This window comes from Vulpes lagopus, chromosome 1, assembly GCF_018345385.1.
Source record: "Vulpes lagopus strain Blue_001 chromosome 1, ASM1834538v1, whole genome shotgun sequence".
Lineage (NCBI taxonomy): Eukaryota > Metazoa > Chordata > Mammalia > Carnivora > Canidae > Vulpes > Vulpes lagopus.
In genome coordinates, this window is record NC_054824.1 from 181,551,926 (window position 1) to 181,571,859 (window position 19,934).

General features: G+C 36.0%; 1 protein-coding gene across 8 annotated transcripts in view; it reads left to right on the top strand.

Moving 5' to 3' along the window:
• Nucleotides 1-19,934, top strand: part of NEK7 (NIMA related kinase 7) — a 156,813-nt gene that overhangs the window by 61,178 nt on the left and 75,701 nt on the right. For all 8 annotated transcript variants that reach the window (XM_041758511.1, XM_041758519.1, XM_041758480.1 and 5 more), the window contains one exon: nucleotides 1,670-1,754. In XM_041758511.1, coding sequence (XP_041614445.1) covers nucleotides 1,698-1,754 — 57 coding nt within the window. In that variant the 5' untranslated portion in view covers nucleotides 1,670-1,697. The remainder of the gene's footprint in view (nucleotides 1-1,669; nucleotides 1,755-19,934) is intronic.

The window sequence follows — 19,934 nt, forward strand, 5'->3', positions numbered from 1 at the left end:
TGAGAAATTCCGAGAGATGGCAATGAGTTAAATCTGCATAGCAACCTTACTGTTGTTTACTGTGCTTTTCCTGGTAACTTCCCACAAGTGACTCCCAACATCTTTGTCTTTAGCTGAAGGCAGTATTTATGTTGATGGCTTTGACCAGGTTGGGGAGCTGCTCAATTTCCCTGAGTTGCTCCTATGTATATAGAAGATATATATGTTATCAAACCTTTCTCTTGTTAACCTGTCTCATGTCAATTTGATTCTTACAGCAGCTAGAAGAACCATGAAGGGTGACATAAAATCTTTCCTCCCCAACCCTGAAAGGAATCATAAAAGGATGTTTGCTCTCTACTTAGGTTCATTGTACTGGAAGTTCTAGTCATTACAATGGGGCAAGAATCTCCAAAAATCTACTTGAATAAATGAGTTTAGCAAGGTTGCAGTGTGTGTGTGTGTATGTATGAATTTAAGTATGGTGTCATTTGATATATGGCAAGGATGACATAGTAGTAGTGTAGTGGGAGGTGGAGTAAAGACTATTTCAATATATGATGTGAAATCAATTGGATATCCATATAGAAAAAAACCTAAATATTGACTTTACCTTGTGTCATACAAAAATTTAATTCCAGGTCAGTTATAGATCTAAATGTGAAAGATAAAACAATAAGGCTTATGTTAGAAGAGATCTATGAGATATTAGAGTAGGGGACTAATTCTTAAATAGTACACAATGATATTGTAAAGGAAAAGATTGATTAGACTATATTAAATTTATGAATTTCTGTTCATTAGTTAATTGAAAGATGCCATTAGAAAGGTTTTAAAATAGACAAGTTACAGAATGGAAGGAAATATTTACAATACAAATGATCCATTTTTTTAACTGCTTTTTAAAGAATACAATGAAATGAGGATGTGTTTTAGTTTCTCTGTTAATCCCATTTAAATGAATCCTAGTTTGTTTTTTTTAAACCCGTAAGTTATATTTTAGTTACAAAATAACATTTATAAGGAACCTAGAAATACTCTTGACATTGTGGAGAAAAAGTGTTGGGTAGGGAAATAGCTGTGTCTTGTTTGTCATTCAATTCTTGAGCCTTGTGCAGTAGGTGATACAAAATTAGTTTTCAGCTTATGTTTACTGAGTTAATGGATGGATATTTTTAATTACAAGCAATGTGTAAAAAGATAAACATACTCATAGGAAGACTGGCTTTTAAGCTTAAATCTAAAAATTACAGTAAGAATTATATATATATTTTTATATTTTTGGACGTACATAACAAAAGTACTAACATTTTTAGAATATGAAGGTGGGATGCATTTTAGTTGTATAACATTTACCACATGGGAATGTGGAAGCTTATCATGGTAATTGTCTTCGCATCTTGGCAAGGGGAAGGGGAAGCCTGTTTGGTCTCTAAGGTATAATGGAAAGGAGAGAATTTCATCTCACAAAATAGGATTTTCTAAGGACATAATACTACTATGGAGAAATGGACTTAGTTGAGAGAGTGCATACTATTTGTGTTAGCTGAACATAAGAGTATGGGATATCTTAATGGATACTTTTTGAAAAACTAGGTTAAATCTAATTGAATATAAGCCTGGGGCATATGATGAGCAAGAAGAGTTGGTAATGATACATTATTTACATTTCAACTTTATGTTTTTGCAGAGTTCTAAAGTTCCTGTTGCTTCAGACAATGGATGAGCAATCACAAGGAATGCAAGGGCCACCTGTTCCCCAGTTCCAACCCCAGGTAACTTGGTCTAATGAAGGCTGGTGTGTGTGTGTGTGTGTGTGTGTGTGTAAATAAAATTACAGTTCCTTTAGGGAAATAAGCCAAAAAAGTGCTAATTATGCATGTCCAAGTTTTAGAGTTGTGTATATTTTTAAGTAGTGTTTTAGAATACTTAGTTCTCATGTACGAACATTAAAAAAAACAAAAGAGGAACTTTAGATTTTTGCTTTATTGAATCAAAGACCTGTAGGCTTTGAGAGTTAATAATAGACTTACGGAAAAAAAAGAACACAGGTGAGGCTGTACCCAGCTTGTGGAGGTGACTGTGTATTTGTTGCCTGTCTTTGCTTTGGCTGACTGATCCTGCCTTACCCACAACCGCCTTGCATTATTGCTACTTTTCTCATGTTCTCTGACGAGTAGTATATTTCTTCTGTTAGGTGGTTGCTTGTTTTTTTGGTAACAAAATGAAGAAAAAAATGTTTTATACAAAGCTTGCCATTAAGCTCAATATGTAATGATATCTTTGGAATAATAAATACCCCCATGGAGGGGCAAAACCTCATTTTTGTAGGCATTCATAAAGGCCACAGTTTTTGATTTTTGTTTGACGCATTCTGTAATAGTCTCAAATTTACTCTGCTTATCTTACCTCAGTTTTGCTTATATAGTAATTCTGAAATTGAAGAATTGATGAATGTTCTTTCAAATGAGTTGTGTAGGGCAGCCCGCGTGGCTCAGTGGCTTAGCGCCACCTTCAGTCCCGGGTGTGGTCCTGGAGACCCGGGATCGAGTCCCACGTCAGGCTCCCTGCATGGAGCCTGCTTCTCCCTCTGCCTGTGTCTGTGCCTCTCTCTCTCACTCTGTGTGTGTGTGTCTCTCATGAATAAATAAATAAAATAAAAAAAATGAGTTGTGTAGTCATACAGGTTTGGGGGGACTTGTACTGACAGTTACTTTTTGACCATCCTTGCTCAGAGACTTTCTTATTCTAATATTACGAAGCGCATTTTAAATTTCAAAGAGGAGGACCTAGGGTGTAGTGTTTTTCACCCTTATTTGACTGTGGGACCCCTTTTTTTAAGCACACCTATTGACCTCTCCCAGATTGGTATCTAAAACACTGTTCAGAAAGTACTGCATACACATAAACTACCTTTTCTGCCTCTGTGATTTTGTTCAGTTTGCACCCTCATTTTTCTCTCTGGTTTTTGAAAACCTGCTCATCTTTCCAGCACCACCTAAAATACCATTTCCATCATGAAGCTATTTCTGATTTTCTGAATGTAATATCTTTTCTTGGAAGCCTGATGATACACATTCTTTGCATGTCTTCTGGTAGTTCGGACACCTTTGTGTTCTCTGTGGACATTTCCTTACCTCTATTGGGTTAAACCCTCCTTGAGGAAGAGGACTGTCTCTTACTTTGGGTGCCCTGTGGTACTGCCCTTCCTCACGTGGAGCAGGGCCTCAGTAAGAATACGTAATTGTAGCCAACCAGGGACTCCTTCAAATTAAGATGTTTAGATTAGCCCTTTACCTAACTGAATTTTACATTGCTTTTCTTTGTTATACTTACCTGAATTCTCTGTATTCAGAAAAGAGACCCTTTAGCTTAAAGTAAGGCAAGTATTTTAATTTCTTTATTTTTAAGGTTTAGTTAAATTCCAGTTAGTTAATACACAGTATCCAGTAGTTTTAATTTCAAGATGCTTGTTTTTTTTAAAATCTGTCCATGTTTTGTGTTCTGGTCATAAATTCCCGAGATTGTACTAAGCAACTTCTAAGTATTCAGATAGATAGAAACTTAAGATAGGTAGATTCTAAGATAGACTCCTAGAGCCATTTTTACACATCAAGGCCAACACTATTGTTTCACACTCTATTGTTTCTAGTGAAGACAGTAAAAGAAGCAGTTCTGAAAATTAGGCAGTTCATGTTATGATTTTGAAATCCACAGTTTGGAACAGCCGTAAGTTTCAAAGGGGGGAGAAAAAAAAGCACTTTCATTTTTGCCTCCTACTGAGTCACCAACCAAGAAAGGTCGGAGTGGCAGTAGGAGGCAAAAATGAAAGTCATTGTTTTCCTATGAGACACAGGCTGCCACACAGCATAAATTTCCAGATTATATACGTGGTTCTGCATCTCTTTTCACACTGTTCGCTTTAGCTTGTGCCTCCTGCTGCTGCTCCTGTGTGGGTGGACCTCTCGCCCTGTTGGAAGCAGGCAAGTGTCATCCCAGGTCCTAGCTGTCTGTGGCAGGTGGGGGGAAGGGAGAAGGATTTTGTACCCCCCCCATCCCTGCATTCAGACTGATAGTGTGAGATAGTGAAAGAAAGATTACCTGACAAGAGCTTATAGGCGTTACTGCTTATTAAGTCTTTGAAGAATGTTACCGCTCTCAGCAGCGTTATTTTAAAGGGCTGGGAAAGGACAGTGTGCTCGGGGTTGACAAGCTTCTTTTGTTTTGTTCCACGCCATTGGCCTGAATAACCGGGGTGATATGGCAACATATGGTTAGCCAAGTGACTTCTTTCACTTTTGTAATGCTAATATGATGTGGACATAAACAGAAATCCAGGGAAGTCAGCTTTCTGAGTGTCAAATACCAATTATGCCCTGTTACAATGATGAGTGATGTATATTCTTGGTGTATCTTTCCTTGTTCCGAGATGAATACTCTAACCCCATGATGCATAATATCTGGTCTCATTTTTAGTGTAGGAGTTTCTTTCTTTCTTTTCTTTCTTTTCTTTCTTTCTTTCTTTTCTTTCTTTCCTTTCTTTTCTTTCTTTCTTTTTAGTTTTAGATTGTGAGATTTATGTATCTCTTCAAATGTGTTTTTGTATTACTGTCCTTCTCTTGAATTTAGGGAAAATTTGTTCTATCAGCTTCCATTTTTTCCCTTACCTTCTTTTCCTTCCTTCTTCTCTCCTTTGATTCCTTCCACTAAAGCCTAGAAGATACTGCAAGGGAATTTTGACTAGATTTTTATTCTATGTATTCTCATTGCTTTAGGACTCTTATTTGTGGAACAATGGATTGGGCTGAACTTCTTAAAAAAATACAGACTGTGTACAAAATATTGACAGATAAATAGTAAAATGTTTACTTTCTACTCTGAGACTAATTTTAAACAAGGGAAGTTTACAACTACCTTTTGTGAGTATTTTAATTAGTGGTCATTGATTGAAGAGGGCTATGGTACATTTACATTTTTATCCTAAATTTAAATATAAACAGTTATTAATTGGTACAAGTCTAATTTCTGGGAGTGATTAGAAGGATTAATTTTAATTGTAATCTTCAGGGTTTAGATTATAATTATTATTTGTTAATTTGTAGATATCTGCTGTTATGCTTTGGCTACCTATTAAGGAGGGAAAGCATCCCACATCTACAGGTAGAAAAATAGTCCTTATTTTACAGCTTGGAAGATATGAGAATCTGGTCTTACAGTTTTCCAATCCAAGCAGTAAGGTAGACTGACCATTCCTTTAAGCTTCATGGCAGCCCAAACTACAATCCACTTTAGTTTTGCATCTCTGTGGAAGGAGTATGGAGAGGTGAGAGGAGATTTACCTCACAGAATGTCAGGCTAGTGATCAAGGTGTGTTGTGGGCCAGAGTGAAGCAGTCCCCTGTGGACTCTACTGAGTGGGTAGAATTTTTAGACATGGTAACTATATTACCTTCTCCTCTTAGCTTATCTTTTTTTTTTTTTTAAGATTTTATTTATTTATTCATGAGAGAGACACAGAAAGGCAGAGACATAGGCAGAGAGAGAAGTGGGCTCCATGCAGAGAGTCTGACGTGGGGCTTGATCCCGGGACTCCAGGATCACGCCCTGAGCCAAAGGCAGATGCTCAACATGGGAAGATGCTCAACGTCTGTGGAGCCACCCAGGCGTCCCTCTCTTTAGCTTATAGAATTTCTTTGTAAAGTGCTCATTTAAATTATTATGATAAATTGATTTCGCCAAGGTACCTATCTTACAGCATTAAATAGGGCTTCTATTTTGAGGCGTTTTTTTTTTTTTTTTTTTACAACTTTAGGTGTAATATTCTCCTTTTCACAGTTTAATTCATTGAATAGCTTTATTGGTAAACGCAGAGGAGAATGAGCAGCAGCTATTTTGAGGAAAGAAGACTCTTGCCATAGTTTCAGTTCATGTCCATGAACATCAAGTAAACCTTAATTATATGTGTCAGCAGCCATATCCGGCTCACCCGGCTCCTCAGTGACTACTTCATCTTTTCTCTCCTCAGCCCCCATTACTTTGTTCCCCATTCTCACTCTCAGCTAACACCCTTGCTTCCTACTTCACTTAAAGAAAAACTGAATCAGAAGAGATCGCCCACAGATTCCTGCCATGGATATCTTCCTCCCAGAATCTGTACTCATGTGATCTGCCGTTTCTGTTATCAGATGAACTGAGCCAGTTGTTCTCAAAGGCCAGCGCTCCCATGAGCACCAGATCTCATTTCCATCCCCTGCTTATTTCCGCTTTCTTTACTGAGTCCTTCCCATTATATACGATTGTGCTGTTACTTCTTCCATCAAACAACAAACCAAACCAGTGCAACTCAAAAAACAGCGTTTGAAGTCCTCCTTCTCCACAGCTATTGACCTATTTCTCTGCTGCCTTTTATTGCAAAGTTCCTAGAAAGATTTATTTGTAGTTTTGTCTCATTTCTCCTTTCACTCTCTGAAATGTACTCCAGTAGTGCTTTCTCCCTGACTATGCTGCTGAAACTGCTCTTGCCAGGATTGTGCTTCCCATGTTGCTCCATCCAGCTGTCTGTCCTCAGGCCTCATCTTCCTGACTTACCAGCTGCATTTGATAGAGTTGATCATACTTTTTCTTTGAAGCCTGTTCCCTGCTTAGCTTCCAAGAACTTTGTTTTTTGCTTGTCTTGGTGTTCCCTCCTTTGCTAATTTCTCCTCCGCTTCTGAACCTCTTAACAGTTCAGGATTCTAAATATGATCTTATGCTGGTGCCTCTCAAATTTATGTCTCAACCCAGACCTCTGTCTAGAATTCCAAACTCATGTATCCACTTGCATACTTGAAAACAGATTTGCATGTCTCAACTCTAACATATCTGAAACTGACCTCTGAATATTCATCCTAAAACTGTTCTGTCTGCAGCCTTCTCTATCACAATTAGTGGGTAGTCCATTCTTTCAGTTGCTAGGCTAAAATTTTTAGGAACATTCCAGACTACCGCCCATCCCTGTCATTTTACATCTAACCTGTTAACAGATCCCATAGGCTCTGACTTTAAAAAATATTTAGAATTGGAATACTTCTTACTCTCTGCTACCACTGTGGTCAAAATTATTTTAGTTTTTCACATACCTTACTGTGATAGCTTCCTACTTGGTCTCTGCTTCCACCCTTGCCTCTCTTTACTCCTCTCAACACAGAAGCCATTACAAAATTTTACAAAATTTAAATATAAAATATAACATTATAGTCAAATCATGACTGTTTAAAACCTTCTAGTAATTTCTCAGCTCACTCATCTTCTTCAAGTATATATTTAAATACCACTTCTGGGATCATTAAATGAAAATTGAAATTTCACGCCAACCCAGTATGCCATTGCTGCCGTATTTTTTTTTCATAGAATTTATCACCTTATCACTCTTTATTTTGTTCATTGTCATTGTTCTCCTAGGATATAACCTTTATCCCTAGTCCCTAGAATGGCATCCAGGCACAGAGTAGACATTCAGTAAATACTTGTTGAATGAATATAAACTTGGCATGAAATCAGTTTTCTCTTTTGAAGCACTACTTTTTTGAATAAGAATATTAAAATGTGCAAATACCTACAGAATTTCTGTTTCATTTTATGAGGTTCCATCTACATCCCTCATTTCTTATTCAGCTTTTTTTTTTTTTTTACTTCTTTTTTTTTTTAACTGGAATGTACCCCTTTCCTCCAAGGACACTGCTTTTTCCCCATAACCCTCTGATGTAGAGGCTACTTGTTCTCTAATAGCCATAAACTATAAGAATCAGGAGCAAGCAACAGCAGCCTTTTCCATCCACAGTAACTCTTTCTGAGCACCACATCCTTTTTTTGGGGGGGGGGGAGTAGGAGGTGGTGAAACAAGCTATACTGAGCCTTCTGCTCCCCATCTAAGGAATTTTCATCTTTCTGATAGCTGTTATCTTCTGCCCTCCTCATCACCCCTCATGTTAGTTGAAAACTTGACCACCTGATTCACTGTCTTACCACCTTCATCCTGCTTTTGTCCAGGGTAGTGGTACTGCCGCTACTATTGGCACCTACCGATTATCGAATTCCTAATATTCCTACCATATACCATAATATTCCTACCTTGTGCTAAGCGTTTTGAATACATTGCTTCATTTATTTCTTTTTTTTTTAATTTTTATATATTTGTGATAGTCACACACAGAGAGAGAGAGAGAGAGAGAGAGAGAGAGGCAGAGACACAGGCAGAGGGAGAAGCAGGCTCCACGCACCGGGAGCCCGACGTGGGACTCGATCTTGGGTCTCCACGATCGCGCCCTGAGCCAAAGGCAGGCGCCAAATCGCTGCGCCACCCAGGGATCCCGCTTCATTTATTTCTGGTAGATAACATATGAAACATTATTTTTCACACTTAACAAATAAGAGATGGAGGCTCAGACAAATTAATTTGACTATGGTAACATAGCTAGGAAGTGGTAGAACTGAGATTTGACCCAAGGTTGTCTGACTCCAAGCTAGTAATTCTTTAGCTTTCACAGAGAAAGCTCCTCATACATTTCCTGGCCAGTTTGATCTTAATCACCATGACTCTTGCTCTTTTTATAGGTACCTCAAGCTCCTAGTCTTCAAGATGAAATTTATTATATTTTGTCCAAGGTTGAGCTTTTGCTTGTAATTATTACCACCATCTATCTGGTTACCAAACTACAAACAAGGGAATCTAATATCTTATGTTTAGGCAATTTCCATGTTCTCTTGATTTTTTTTTTTGATTTCCTAAACAAGCTATTGATCTGCTAATTCTCTATATCCTGACTATGCCATTCTAGTTTAGATTGTTTTCATCTTTTACAGATTATTGCAGAAACTTGTAACTGAGCTCTTTACCTTTCACTTTACCATTTCTAGCCCATTCTTTACATTGTAGCGTGAGTTATCCTTTTAAAGTGTACATTTCATTATCTTATGCTCCTTAAAGGGTTGCTTTCTATTGCTCTTGGGGTGAATTCTGCATTTTCTTATATGATGTAGTGTCTTGCATCTTCTGGTCTCCTTTTACTTCTCCAACTATGATTTGTATCATTTCTTATTTGAACTCAGATTCAGTCATATCTTGCTTATACCATGCTTTCACCTCCAAGTCTAAGGTAGCTAGGTAATGGTATTCAAGGATATTTAGTCACTAATGGAACATAATGAGCATAAAGCCTCATTATAATGTTATATAAACTACATTTCATGATAGAGATACTAGGGAAAGTGTTACAGTATAGGAAGTGTATAATTTGGAAGACAACAAAAAATTACTCTCAGAAATATAGTGATTATTGAGTAGTTCCATTTACTAATATGCTTCCCATAAATAAGGTTATACTTTGAAAAGATACATGCATCCCTATATTTATATTGCAAAAAAACAATGTTTATTGCATTATTTATAATAGCCAACATATGAAAACAACCCAAGTGTTCATTTATAGGTGAATGGATAAAGAAGATGGGGTGTGATCTTGCCATTTATGACATTGTGAATGGGCTTATAGGGTATTATGCTAAATGAAATAAGTCCAGTAGAGAAAGAAAAATACCATATGATTTCACTTATATGTGGAATCTGAAAAACAGAACAAATGAGCAAACAATCAAAAAAACAAACTCTTAAAAACAGAGAACAAATGGTGGTTGCCAGAGGGGAAGTAGGTGAGGGGATGGACAAAATAAGTGAAGAGACTAAGAAGTACAAATTTCTAGTTATATAAAACAAGTAAGTCACAGAGATGAAAAGTACTGGATAGGGAATATAGCCAGTAATATTGTAATAAAGTTGGTGACAGATGGTGACTAATACATATTGTGGTGAGCATTGAGTAGTGTATAGAATTGTTGAATTAATATGTTATAAACCTGAAACTAACATAACATTGTACAGCAATTATATTTTAATTTTTAAAAAAGAACATGTTATATCAGCAATGCACTGTTCACTTTTGTGGACCATGTTTTATGTCAATGATAGTAGATAATTGCTACTCAGTAATGTTGGGTGAATGAATTAATCTCTAAATGAAAGTTAACTTATACTTCTTTACCAGCTAAATATTAATCAAACTATATTATGTTAATATTCTATAGATTTTAGTAACTTCAGAATTATTTTAGGAGAAGACTATGTTGTAATGAAAAATAATTTCAAAATATTTGAAGTTTGGTTTAATTTTGAATTTAGATTGTTCATGTTTACCTACCTAGGGGTAAGTGTTCCTCAAATTTTAAAGGAAATACTTTGAGGAAGTTAGATGATTTAAAAACGTAAGAATACAGTAAAGATTCTTTCATCTGAGACACCTGAGTGGTATAGTTGGTAAAGTGTCTTACTCTTGGTTTTGGCTCAGGGCATGATCTCAAGGTGGTGAGATTGAGCTGCACATTGGGCTCTGCACTCAGCATGGTGTCTGCTTTGGATTCTTTCTTCCTTTCCCTCTGCCCCTCCCCTTTGTGCTCTCCTCCCCACCCCCACCCCCTAAAATAAGTAAATAAATAAATATATATATATATTTTTAAGATTCTTTCATTTGCTGTCTTTCAGTTTGAACAATCTGTTCAGAGTTATTTGGGAAAGATGAGCCCAACGTTAATTAAAATAGTTTTCCACTTTTATTTGGAACTGCATTCAGTGCCTGAAATATATAATTAATAATTACAGTGATGAAAATCATTCAATTTTTGAGGGTATATTTGATATGCAGAAGTGTTCCAAAATACTTTGGAGCCAAGAATTTGTGTTAGTGAAAAAAGTAAGTAGTGTTGGTTTTTTTCTTTTGACCAAAATGGATTATCTTCTAAAATAAGATCAATAATTTTCTTTTCTTTTTTTTTTTTTTTTTGATCAATAATTTTCATATGGTTCACAAACAGGTTACAATTCTAAAGAAGGAATTTCAAACCTAGTTTAAGTATTAGAAGCCTTCCTGGAGTAAGTTTATATCCTACCATGGTACCTGTTTTGAAGAGCAACATTGAATTATGGGTTCTATTTGTTAGAATTCAGTCATGTTACTTCCAGGGAAGATGGCAGAGTTAGAGGACCCTAAACTCACCTTGTACCATGGATATAGCTAGATAGCACTCATATCAGTGTAAATACCCAGAAAACAACCCAAACTGACAGAACAAACCACAACTAAGTAGAGAGAAGAGGCCACATTGACGAGGGTAGGAAGGGCAGAGATGCAGAGGAGAAGCTAAACCCTGTGGGAGGGAGGGAACCACAGGCATGGTCAGGGTGAGCATAGTGAGAAATAGACTGACTGTCACACTGGGAAGCCTGCAGGGTGACGATAACTCCCATAGCATTTGGCATTGAAAGTCAGAGTGGCCAAATTTACTGAGTCCATTCAAGCAGCAGTACTTAAAGTCTGGAATTTTAAAAATCAGTAGGCTCAGCTCTGAGAGAGCCTAGAAGGCGTAGGAAGCTGATTCCCCCACCCTTCGAGAGACAGCACAATAAACAGCTCTTGGAGATACAGCCTAGAATACGGAATGGTTTCAAACTTAAACAACCATTAACTTAAGATAGACTGCTCTGTGCAGAAGATTACAAACCTAATGGTAACCACAAATCAAAAATCAATATAGATAATGAAAAAATAAAGAGAAAGGAATTCAAGTATATCACTAAAGAAAGAAAACTTGTGAAAAAAGAGAGCAAAAGAAGAAAAGAACAGAGAAGATCTACAAAAAACAAAAACCAGTAACAAAATGAAAATAAATATATCCCTATCAATAATTACTTTGAATGTAAATGGACTAAATTAAATGGTCCAATCAAAAGACGTAGGATGATGGAATGGGTATAAAAACAAGACCCATCTATATGCTGCCCATAAGAGATTCATTTCAGACCTGAAGACACTTGCAATTTGAAAGTAAGGGGATAGAGAAATATATATGATGCAAACTGATGTGAAAAGAAAGTTGAGGTAGCAAAACTTATATCAAACAAAATTGATTTTAAAACAAGGACTATAACCAGAGACAAAGAAGAACAGTTTATCAAACAGTCCAACAAGAAGACATAACAATTGTAAATATTTATGCACCCAACATGGGAGCACCCAAATATATAAAAGAGTTAATTAACAAATATAAAGGAACTAATTGGGAAACGAACAAGGGGAAGTGAAAGGAGAGGTGAGACGGGGTAACTGGGTGACAGGCACTGAAGAGGGCACTTGATGGGATGAGCACTGGGTGTTATACTGTATGTTGGCAAATTGAACTTCAATAAGAAAAAAATATATATATACAAAAAAATGAAGGAACTAATTGGTAATAATACGATAATAGTAGAGGACTTTTAAACCTACTTAAATCAGTGGAAAGATTAAACAGAAAATCAACAAGAAAACTGGCTTTGACACACTGGGCCAGATGGATTTAATAAATAAATTCATAATATTCTCCTAAAACAGCAGGATACACATTTTTTTTCAAGTCCATACAGAACATTCTCTAGAATAGGTCACAAAGGAAGTCTCAATGATTTCAAAAAATCAGAGTTAAACTTCTGACCACTGTGCAATGAAACTAGAAATCAACCGTAAGAAAATCCGGAAAGAGCAGAAATACATGGAGGTTAAATAAGCGTGCTATGAAACAATGAATGGGTCAACCAAAATCAAGGAGGAAATTTAAAAAAAACAAATGAAATGACAAATGACATGAAATGAACAAATGACAAATGAAAATGAAATTTGGACAACATCCCAAAATCTTTGGGATGTAGCAAAAGCAGTTAAGAGGGAAATTTATACTATTCCATGCCTACCTCAAGAAGCAAGAAAAATCTCAAACAACCTAACCTTACACCTAAAGAAGCTAGAAAAAGAATAAAACCCAAATCCAACATAAGGAAATAATAAAGAAATGATGTAGAAACTTAAAAAATAATAGAACAGTTCAATGAAATCAGGGCCTGGTTCTTTGAAAAGATAACAAAATTGATAAACCTCTAGCCAGACTCATTAAAAAACCAAACCAAACCAAACAAAGCAAAAGAGAGAGAAAATTAGAAACAAAAGAAAAATAACAACTGACAGCACAGAAATACAAAGGATTGAAAGAGAATATTATGAAAAATTATATGCCAACAAACTGAATAGTCTAGAAGAAATGGATAAATTCCTAGAACGTATAACCTACCAAAACTGAAACAGGAGGAAATAGAAAATTTAAACAGATCAATTACCAACAAAGAAATTGAATTAGTAATCAAAACTTCCCAACAAACACAAGTCTGGGACCAAACAGCTTCACCAGTGAATTCTACCAAACATTTAAAGAAGAGTTAATACTTATTCTTCTCAAATTATTCCAAGAAATAAAAGAGAAAGGAAAACTTCCAAAATCATTCTATGAGGCCAGCACTACCCTGATTTCAAAACCACATAAAGGCACAACAAAAAAGAGTGTTACAGGCCAGTATTTTTGAGGAACACAGATGCAAATTTCTTGACCAAAGTATTAGCAAACCACATTAAACAATACGTTAAAAAAGTCATTCAACCACTGTCAAGTAGGATTTATTCTTGGATGCATGCGTGGTTCAATATTTGCAAATCATTGTGGTACATCACATCAATAAGAGAAGGGATAAAAACCATATGATCATTTCAGTCAATGCAGAGAAATCATCATGCTCACTGGTAAACAAACAAGTAAACAACAAACAGACCAAAAAATAGCTTTCCCCTAAGGTCAGGAACAGACAAGGATGTCCACTCCCACAACTTTTATTCGAAGTGGTACTGAAGTCATAGCCACAGCAGTCAGACAAGAGAAGGGAATTAAAGGCATCAGAATTGGTAAGGAAGAAGTAAAACTTTTCCCATTTGGAGATAACATGATACAATGTATAGAAAACCCTAAAGACCACCAAAAAACTATTTGAACTGATAAATGAATTCAGTAATGTTGTAGGATATACAATTTATGTACAGAAATCTTTTGATTTTCTATACACTAATAATAAGGCAATGGAAAGAGAAATTGAAACAATCCTATTTATAGTTGCACTCTAATAAAATACCTAGGAATAATCTTAACCAAAGAGGTGAAAGATTTGTACTCTGAAAACTAATAAACACTGATGAAAGAAATTGAAGACAACACAAAGAAATGAAAAGACGTGCCATGCTCATGGATTGAAAGACCAAGTATTGTCAGAATGTCTGTGCTACATCTACAGATTTAATGCAATCCCTATCAAAATACCAAAATATTACAGAACTAGAACAAACAACCCCAAATTTGTATGAACCATAAAATACCTCGAATATACAAAGGAATCTTGAAAACAAAAACAAACCCAAAACTGGAGGTATCGCAATTCCAGACTTCAAATTATATTACAAATCTGTAGTAATCAAAACAATATAGTACCGGCACAAAAACAAACACATGGTTTGATGCAAAGGAATAGAAAACCCAAAAATAAACCCCCAATTATATCATGTTAATCTTGGATGAAGGAGGCAAGAACATGCAATGGGAAAAAGACAGTCCTTCCACAAATGGCATTGGGAAAACTGGACAGCAACATGCAAAAGAATGAAATTGGACCCATACTCTTATACCAAACATGAAAATAAACTAAAAATGAACTAATAAGGGCCTTAATGTGAGACCTGAAGCTATTAAAATCCTAGAAGAGAGCACAGGTAGTAATTTCTGTGACATTAGGTGTAGCAACATTTTTCTAGATATGTCTTCTGAGGCAAGGGAAACAAAAGCAAAAATAAACTACTAGGATCACATCAAAATAAAAAGCTTCTGCCCAGCAAGGGAAACAAAACTAAAAGACAGCCTACCTGAATGGAAACAGATATTTGCGAATGACGTATCTGATAAAGAGTATCCAAAATATACAAAGAACTTATATAACTCAACTCCCCAAAAACTAATAATTCAATTTAAAAATGGGCAGAAGAAGACATGAACAGATATTTCTTCAGAGAAGACATACAGATGGCCAGCAGACACATGAAAAGATGTTCAGCATCATTCATTATCAGGGAAATGCAAATCAAAACCACAATGAGATCCTACCTCACACCTCTCAGAATAGCAAAAATTAAAAAAAAAAAAAAAACAGTTGGCAAGGGTATGGAGAAACAGGAATCCGTTTGAAATGTTGGTGGGAATGCAAATTGGTGCAGCCACTATGGAAGACGGTATGGAAGTTCTTCAAAAAATTAAAAATAGAATTACCCCCATGATCCAGTAATCAAATTACTATTTACCCAAAGGGTACAAAAACACTGATTTAAAGGGACTCATGCACCCCTCTGTTTACTGTGGCATTATTTACAATCACCAAATTATGGAAGCAATCTACGTGCCCATGGATCGATGAATGAATAAAGAAGAGGTGGTATATATGTATAATGGAATATTATTCAGCCAAAAAGAAGAGTGAAATCCTGGTATTTGCAACAACATGGATGGATCTAGAAAGTATAATCCTAAGTGAAATAAGTCCATCAGAGAAAGACATTTACCATAGGATTTCAATCATACATGATTTATAAGAAACAAAACAAAGGCGGGGGGGAGAGGACGAACCAAAGAACAGACTCTTCCTATATAGAACAAAAACAGATGGTTATCAGAGGGGAGGAGTGTGGGGGGATGGGTGAAATAGGTGAAGGGGATTCAGCGTACACTTACCGTAATGAGCCCTGGAGCAAAAATAGAATTGTTGAGTCACTGTTTTGTACATCTGAAAAGAATATGACATTGTATGTTAGGTACTGGAATTAAAATGTTTAAAAATTAGTACATTTTAGGATATCTTTATATTTTGTCTTCCTTTATGTCATTATTATGTGAATATTATGATTTTTTTCATCTGACTATGGTAATGTTTCAACTTTCTCACTTTAAATATTCACAAAGCAAATATTTTTTATATTTAGAAATTTTGATAAGTACCTCTTTTATCAGCCACATTTATATAAAATAAACTTAATTATGCATTATTTCTTTTTCTTTCTTGACTGGATCTCATTAAGTATAGATCAAAGGGATGTAGATCAAGGGAGAACAAGGGGGGGATTGAGGAGGAGTTTCTAGGAGAGTTATGATAGAATGTCCAATGGAGGGTATGAGGGATACCTGGAATCAATTCAACACAAACTTCCAGAACCAATAAATGATTGAGATTAAACAATGAGTTAGATTGCCCAGAGTGAACAAGTAAAGAAGAAGAGAAGGCCAAGGATAGTACCCTGTGGAACACCAGCATTTATCTGTAGAGTTGCTGGAAGGAAACAGAAGGACTGGCTGGGTAGTGTGGTGGTTGAGAGCAGGAGATGTGAAGACAGGTGGTCTAGGATGAATTCTTGGATCTCTCCCTTTCTAGCTATGTGAGGGAGAGTGAGTTATTTGACATCTATAAAACTTATTAATAAATGAGAAGAATAATATTTTTTTACTTCATAGAGTTTACATGGAGCTTTCTGCAGTATGCTGTTCAGTACATAGCGCTCACTAGTTGATGGTGATGGTGACCGTGTCAGCCATGACTATGATAGTGACTGCTTTCTGCCAGGTATTCCTTGGCCTACGGGTTTCTCTACTCATTGGTTCTTCTTATATCATATTATAATCTTTATTACATTTTTATTGTCTACCTTCTGCCCAAACTCTCTCCTTTCATCTTGTTTATCCCAGGAAATGGCATCAAGATCCATCTACATGCTCAAGCCAAAAATCTGTGATTTATCCTTGATTTCTCTCTGTCCCTCACTTCTCATATTCAATTTGTCAGCAATTCCTTTGACACTATGTCAAGATGTTCTTTCTGCTGCTTCCTTTCCTGTGGTCTTTTAATTGCAGTGTAAATGTCACCTCCTCAGTAAGGTCATCCCTAAATTACTCCATCTAAAATAACCATCCACTCATTTTTCAATATATCACTCTATTATATTTCTCTGCATAGCACTTGAGTATGTGGAATAAATATTAGATACTCTTACGTGTTTGTTTACTTTTTATTGTTTTTGTATTATGTATTCATTTGTTTATATCCCCTCCCCTGTTAATACTTGTGGGAAAAATGAATAAATGTTAGAAGACCTCTTTCCTCTATTTCTCCCTGTCTCTATCTCTGTGTTCCTCCCGTATTTAATTTTACCAGGTATAGCTGGTGATGCTCATGGGAGAGTGGGAGAGATGGGAGTATCTTTGTCATTAATCAGCTATTCTGCTCATAATAAGGTCAGAAAGATTGTATTTTTGGTTACATAATTTAGATATACTAATTATTACGCTAGGTAGTATAACTAATGATGATTAAATGATACAAATACCAGGGTCTTACAAATGTTTAACTAGATAATTAGTTATATTGGGTCATTCATTTTTCTTTTGCTATAATGAATTTCCTCCTCTGATAAAAAGCCAGTTATAATGATTAATGGCAAATTGTTCAAACTGGTTGCAAATCTCCAAGACTTAATATCTTCAGGAATTGGTTACCTTTGAAATATTTCAAGAAATTTTAGGGAGATAATTTTTCAAATGTGAAAAAAGCATGGGTCATTAGACTTTGCTGGTACACGTGGTGTTTTCCTGTTTTGTGGTTTCCAGTGAAGTGTGTAGAAAATAGTATTTGATGGAGTTGTGTTAAATATTGTTAAAAGACTATTCTAGTTTGAGTAGTCTGGTGACAAGTAATATATTCAAGATCATAGCGTGAGCTTTATTGCTAAATAAACTTGAAGGGCATTTTGAAGTTTGTTACTCTTAAATTTTGGAGGTATCTAATAATATTAATATAAACTATAAAGCAGTTTATTAACTTGCATAATTGGTAATATGAATGAAAACCTTATTAATGATGTTAAATACTGTAATTAATACTGGCTTGTATATTAGATCATTGATAACAATACCACTAGGAATTATCAGGATATAATTTTCTCTCTGGAGAGTTTATTGAGTCCATGCTGTGACTCTTCTAATTTCCCGAGAGAGAATTGTCATCATAATGTTATCCTGAATTATCTCATTGCTCATTAAGTATTCTTGCCTTCAAATTTAAAGCAAATTAAAGAAATTAATTTAGTCCTAGGAAATCATTGTGTAAAGAGTCTGCACCTGTGAGAATAAGAGTCACTAGCAGAGGGGAATGAATTTTATTTTAAAAAGAAAAGTTTTATATGAAGGACATGGTAAACACAGACCTACATGTAGGAAGTTAATCCCAATTTGTTAGCAAGATCTAGTGTTACGTGATTGGAGTGCATTCAGATTAACAAGAGCTGCATTAATAAGAAGCCGAAACATTTAAGGTTTAAGGATAAAACATTTAAGGTTTAAGGATAAAGCTTCATTCACTCTAGGGTTGATTTCTTCATTATTATCTATAATTTTGAATATTTTTTGCTTCTGGTATTTCAGAATACTTTTTTTAAAAAAATATTTTATTTATTTATTTATTTATTTATTTATTTATTTATTTATTTATTTATTTATTTATTTATTTATTATGACAGAGAGGCAGGCAGAGACAAGGCAGAGGGAGAAGCGGGCCCCATGCAGGGAGCCTGACATGGGACTCAATACCGGGTCTCTAGGATCACACCCCAGGCCGAAGGCGGCGTTAAACCGCTGAGCCACCGGGCCGCCCTCAGAATACTTTTATAATACAGCCTGTTAGTACATAGATTCAAAAATGTTATGAAGCTAAACATAATAATTTACCAGAAAAATGTAATATAAATGCTTCCAAGAACAGTTTTAATTATGCCCTTTAAGTCAAGTGTTATGAGTGTCTTACGGCTAGTAATTAAGAGAGAAAGTAATACCAAGAAACAAATAAGTTAACTAGTTATGTTTTAAGGCTTCTTCCCAAAATTCATCTGTTTGAAAATACTTATGTGGGGTATGTAGTCTTTATTTCAGTAATTTTAGAAGATGCTATGTACTGAATTAGCCATGCCCTTTCTCAGTTCTCTTGTCGCGAAGCCAAGCAGTTTCAAAGTTGTAGGGTTTATGGGTTTTGAACCAGTATTCTCCTCTTTAATGTGCCTGCATCTTAAACTTTATCTTAAGCACGATGTAACCAGATAACCAAATTGTAAACATGGTTCTTTGTACTGAATGCCTTCCTCCCAGTAATTATTAAAAGGACATTGGGCGGAATAATCCTAGTAGATACACTGTATTGTCACTTAAGTAGCCTCATACCCAAGGGGTTAGGCTATCTTCATTTATGAATCAGGACGATAATCCACATGATAAATGAGGTATCCCAGTTGGAAGGCAAAGCTCAGAGTCGGGTGATACTAAGAACTCCCAGTAAGTGTGCCGTTGGCGTTGGGAAGTCTAGCAACAGCTAGGGGACGTTAAAGGAGGCTTTTCCAGCACAAGAACCCTGTTTTGAGAGCCAGTTGGTAGAAAGTTGTCACTGCTGGCACTCTTGGGGAAAGGAATGTCTTCTCTGATATTGATTATGTGCTCTGTGCTTGGCTCTGTCCTAGGTACTTTATAATCATCATCTCCCTCAGACCCAGTTCAATCGGAAACAAGATTTGGGTAGCTTGCCAGCTCAGAAAGATACCAGCATCAGAGCTGGGATTTGAGCCCAGGCCTTGCTGATTAACTCCAGAACCTCTCTGCCTTTCTGAAAGGGCTGAATGGGAACTCATTGGAGTCTTTCATAATACCATGCCTATGTAAACACAGTGTTTAATGCTTCCCATTTTACCCTAAACTAACCCAGACCATGGATTATTACTGAAGTGTCCTTTAATAGTGAGAAATAAAGGGAATTCTCTGTTTCACCTGTTGGGGAGCTGTAAGAGGCAGAGACGGTTTATGGGACTGAAGTTTTTTCCACTGCCCTGTACTGCTTCTCCACCTGATTCTACTCAGAGCCCCTCAATGGTTATAATCATGCAGTAT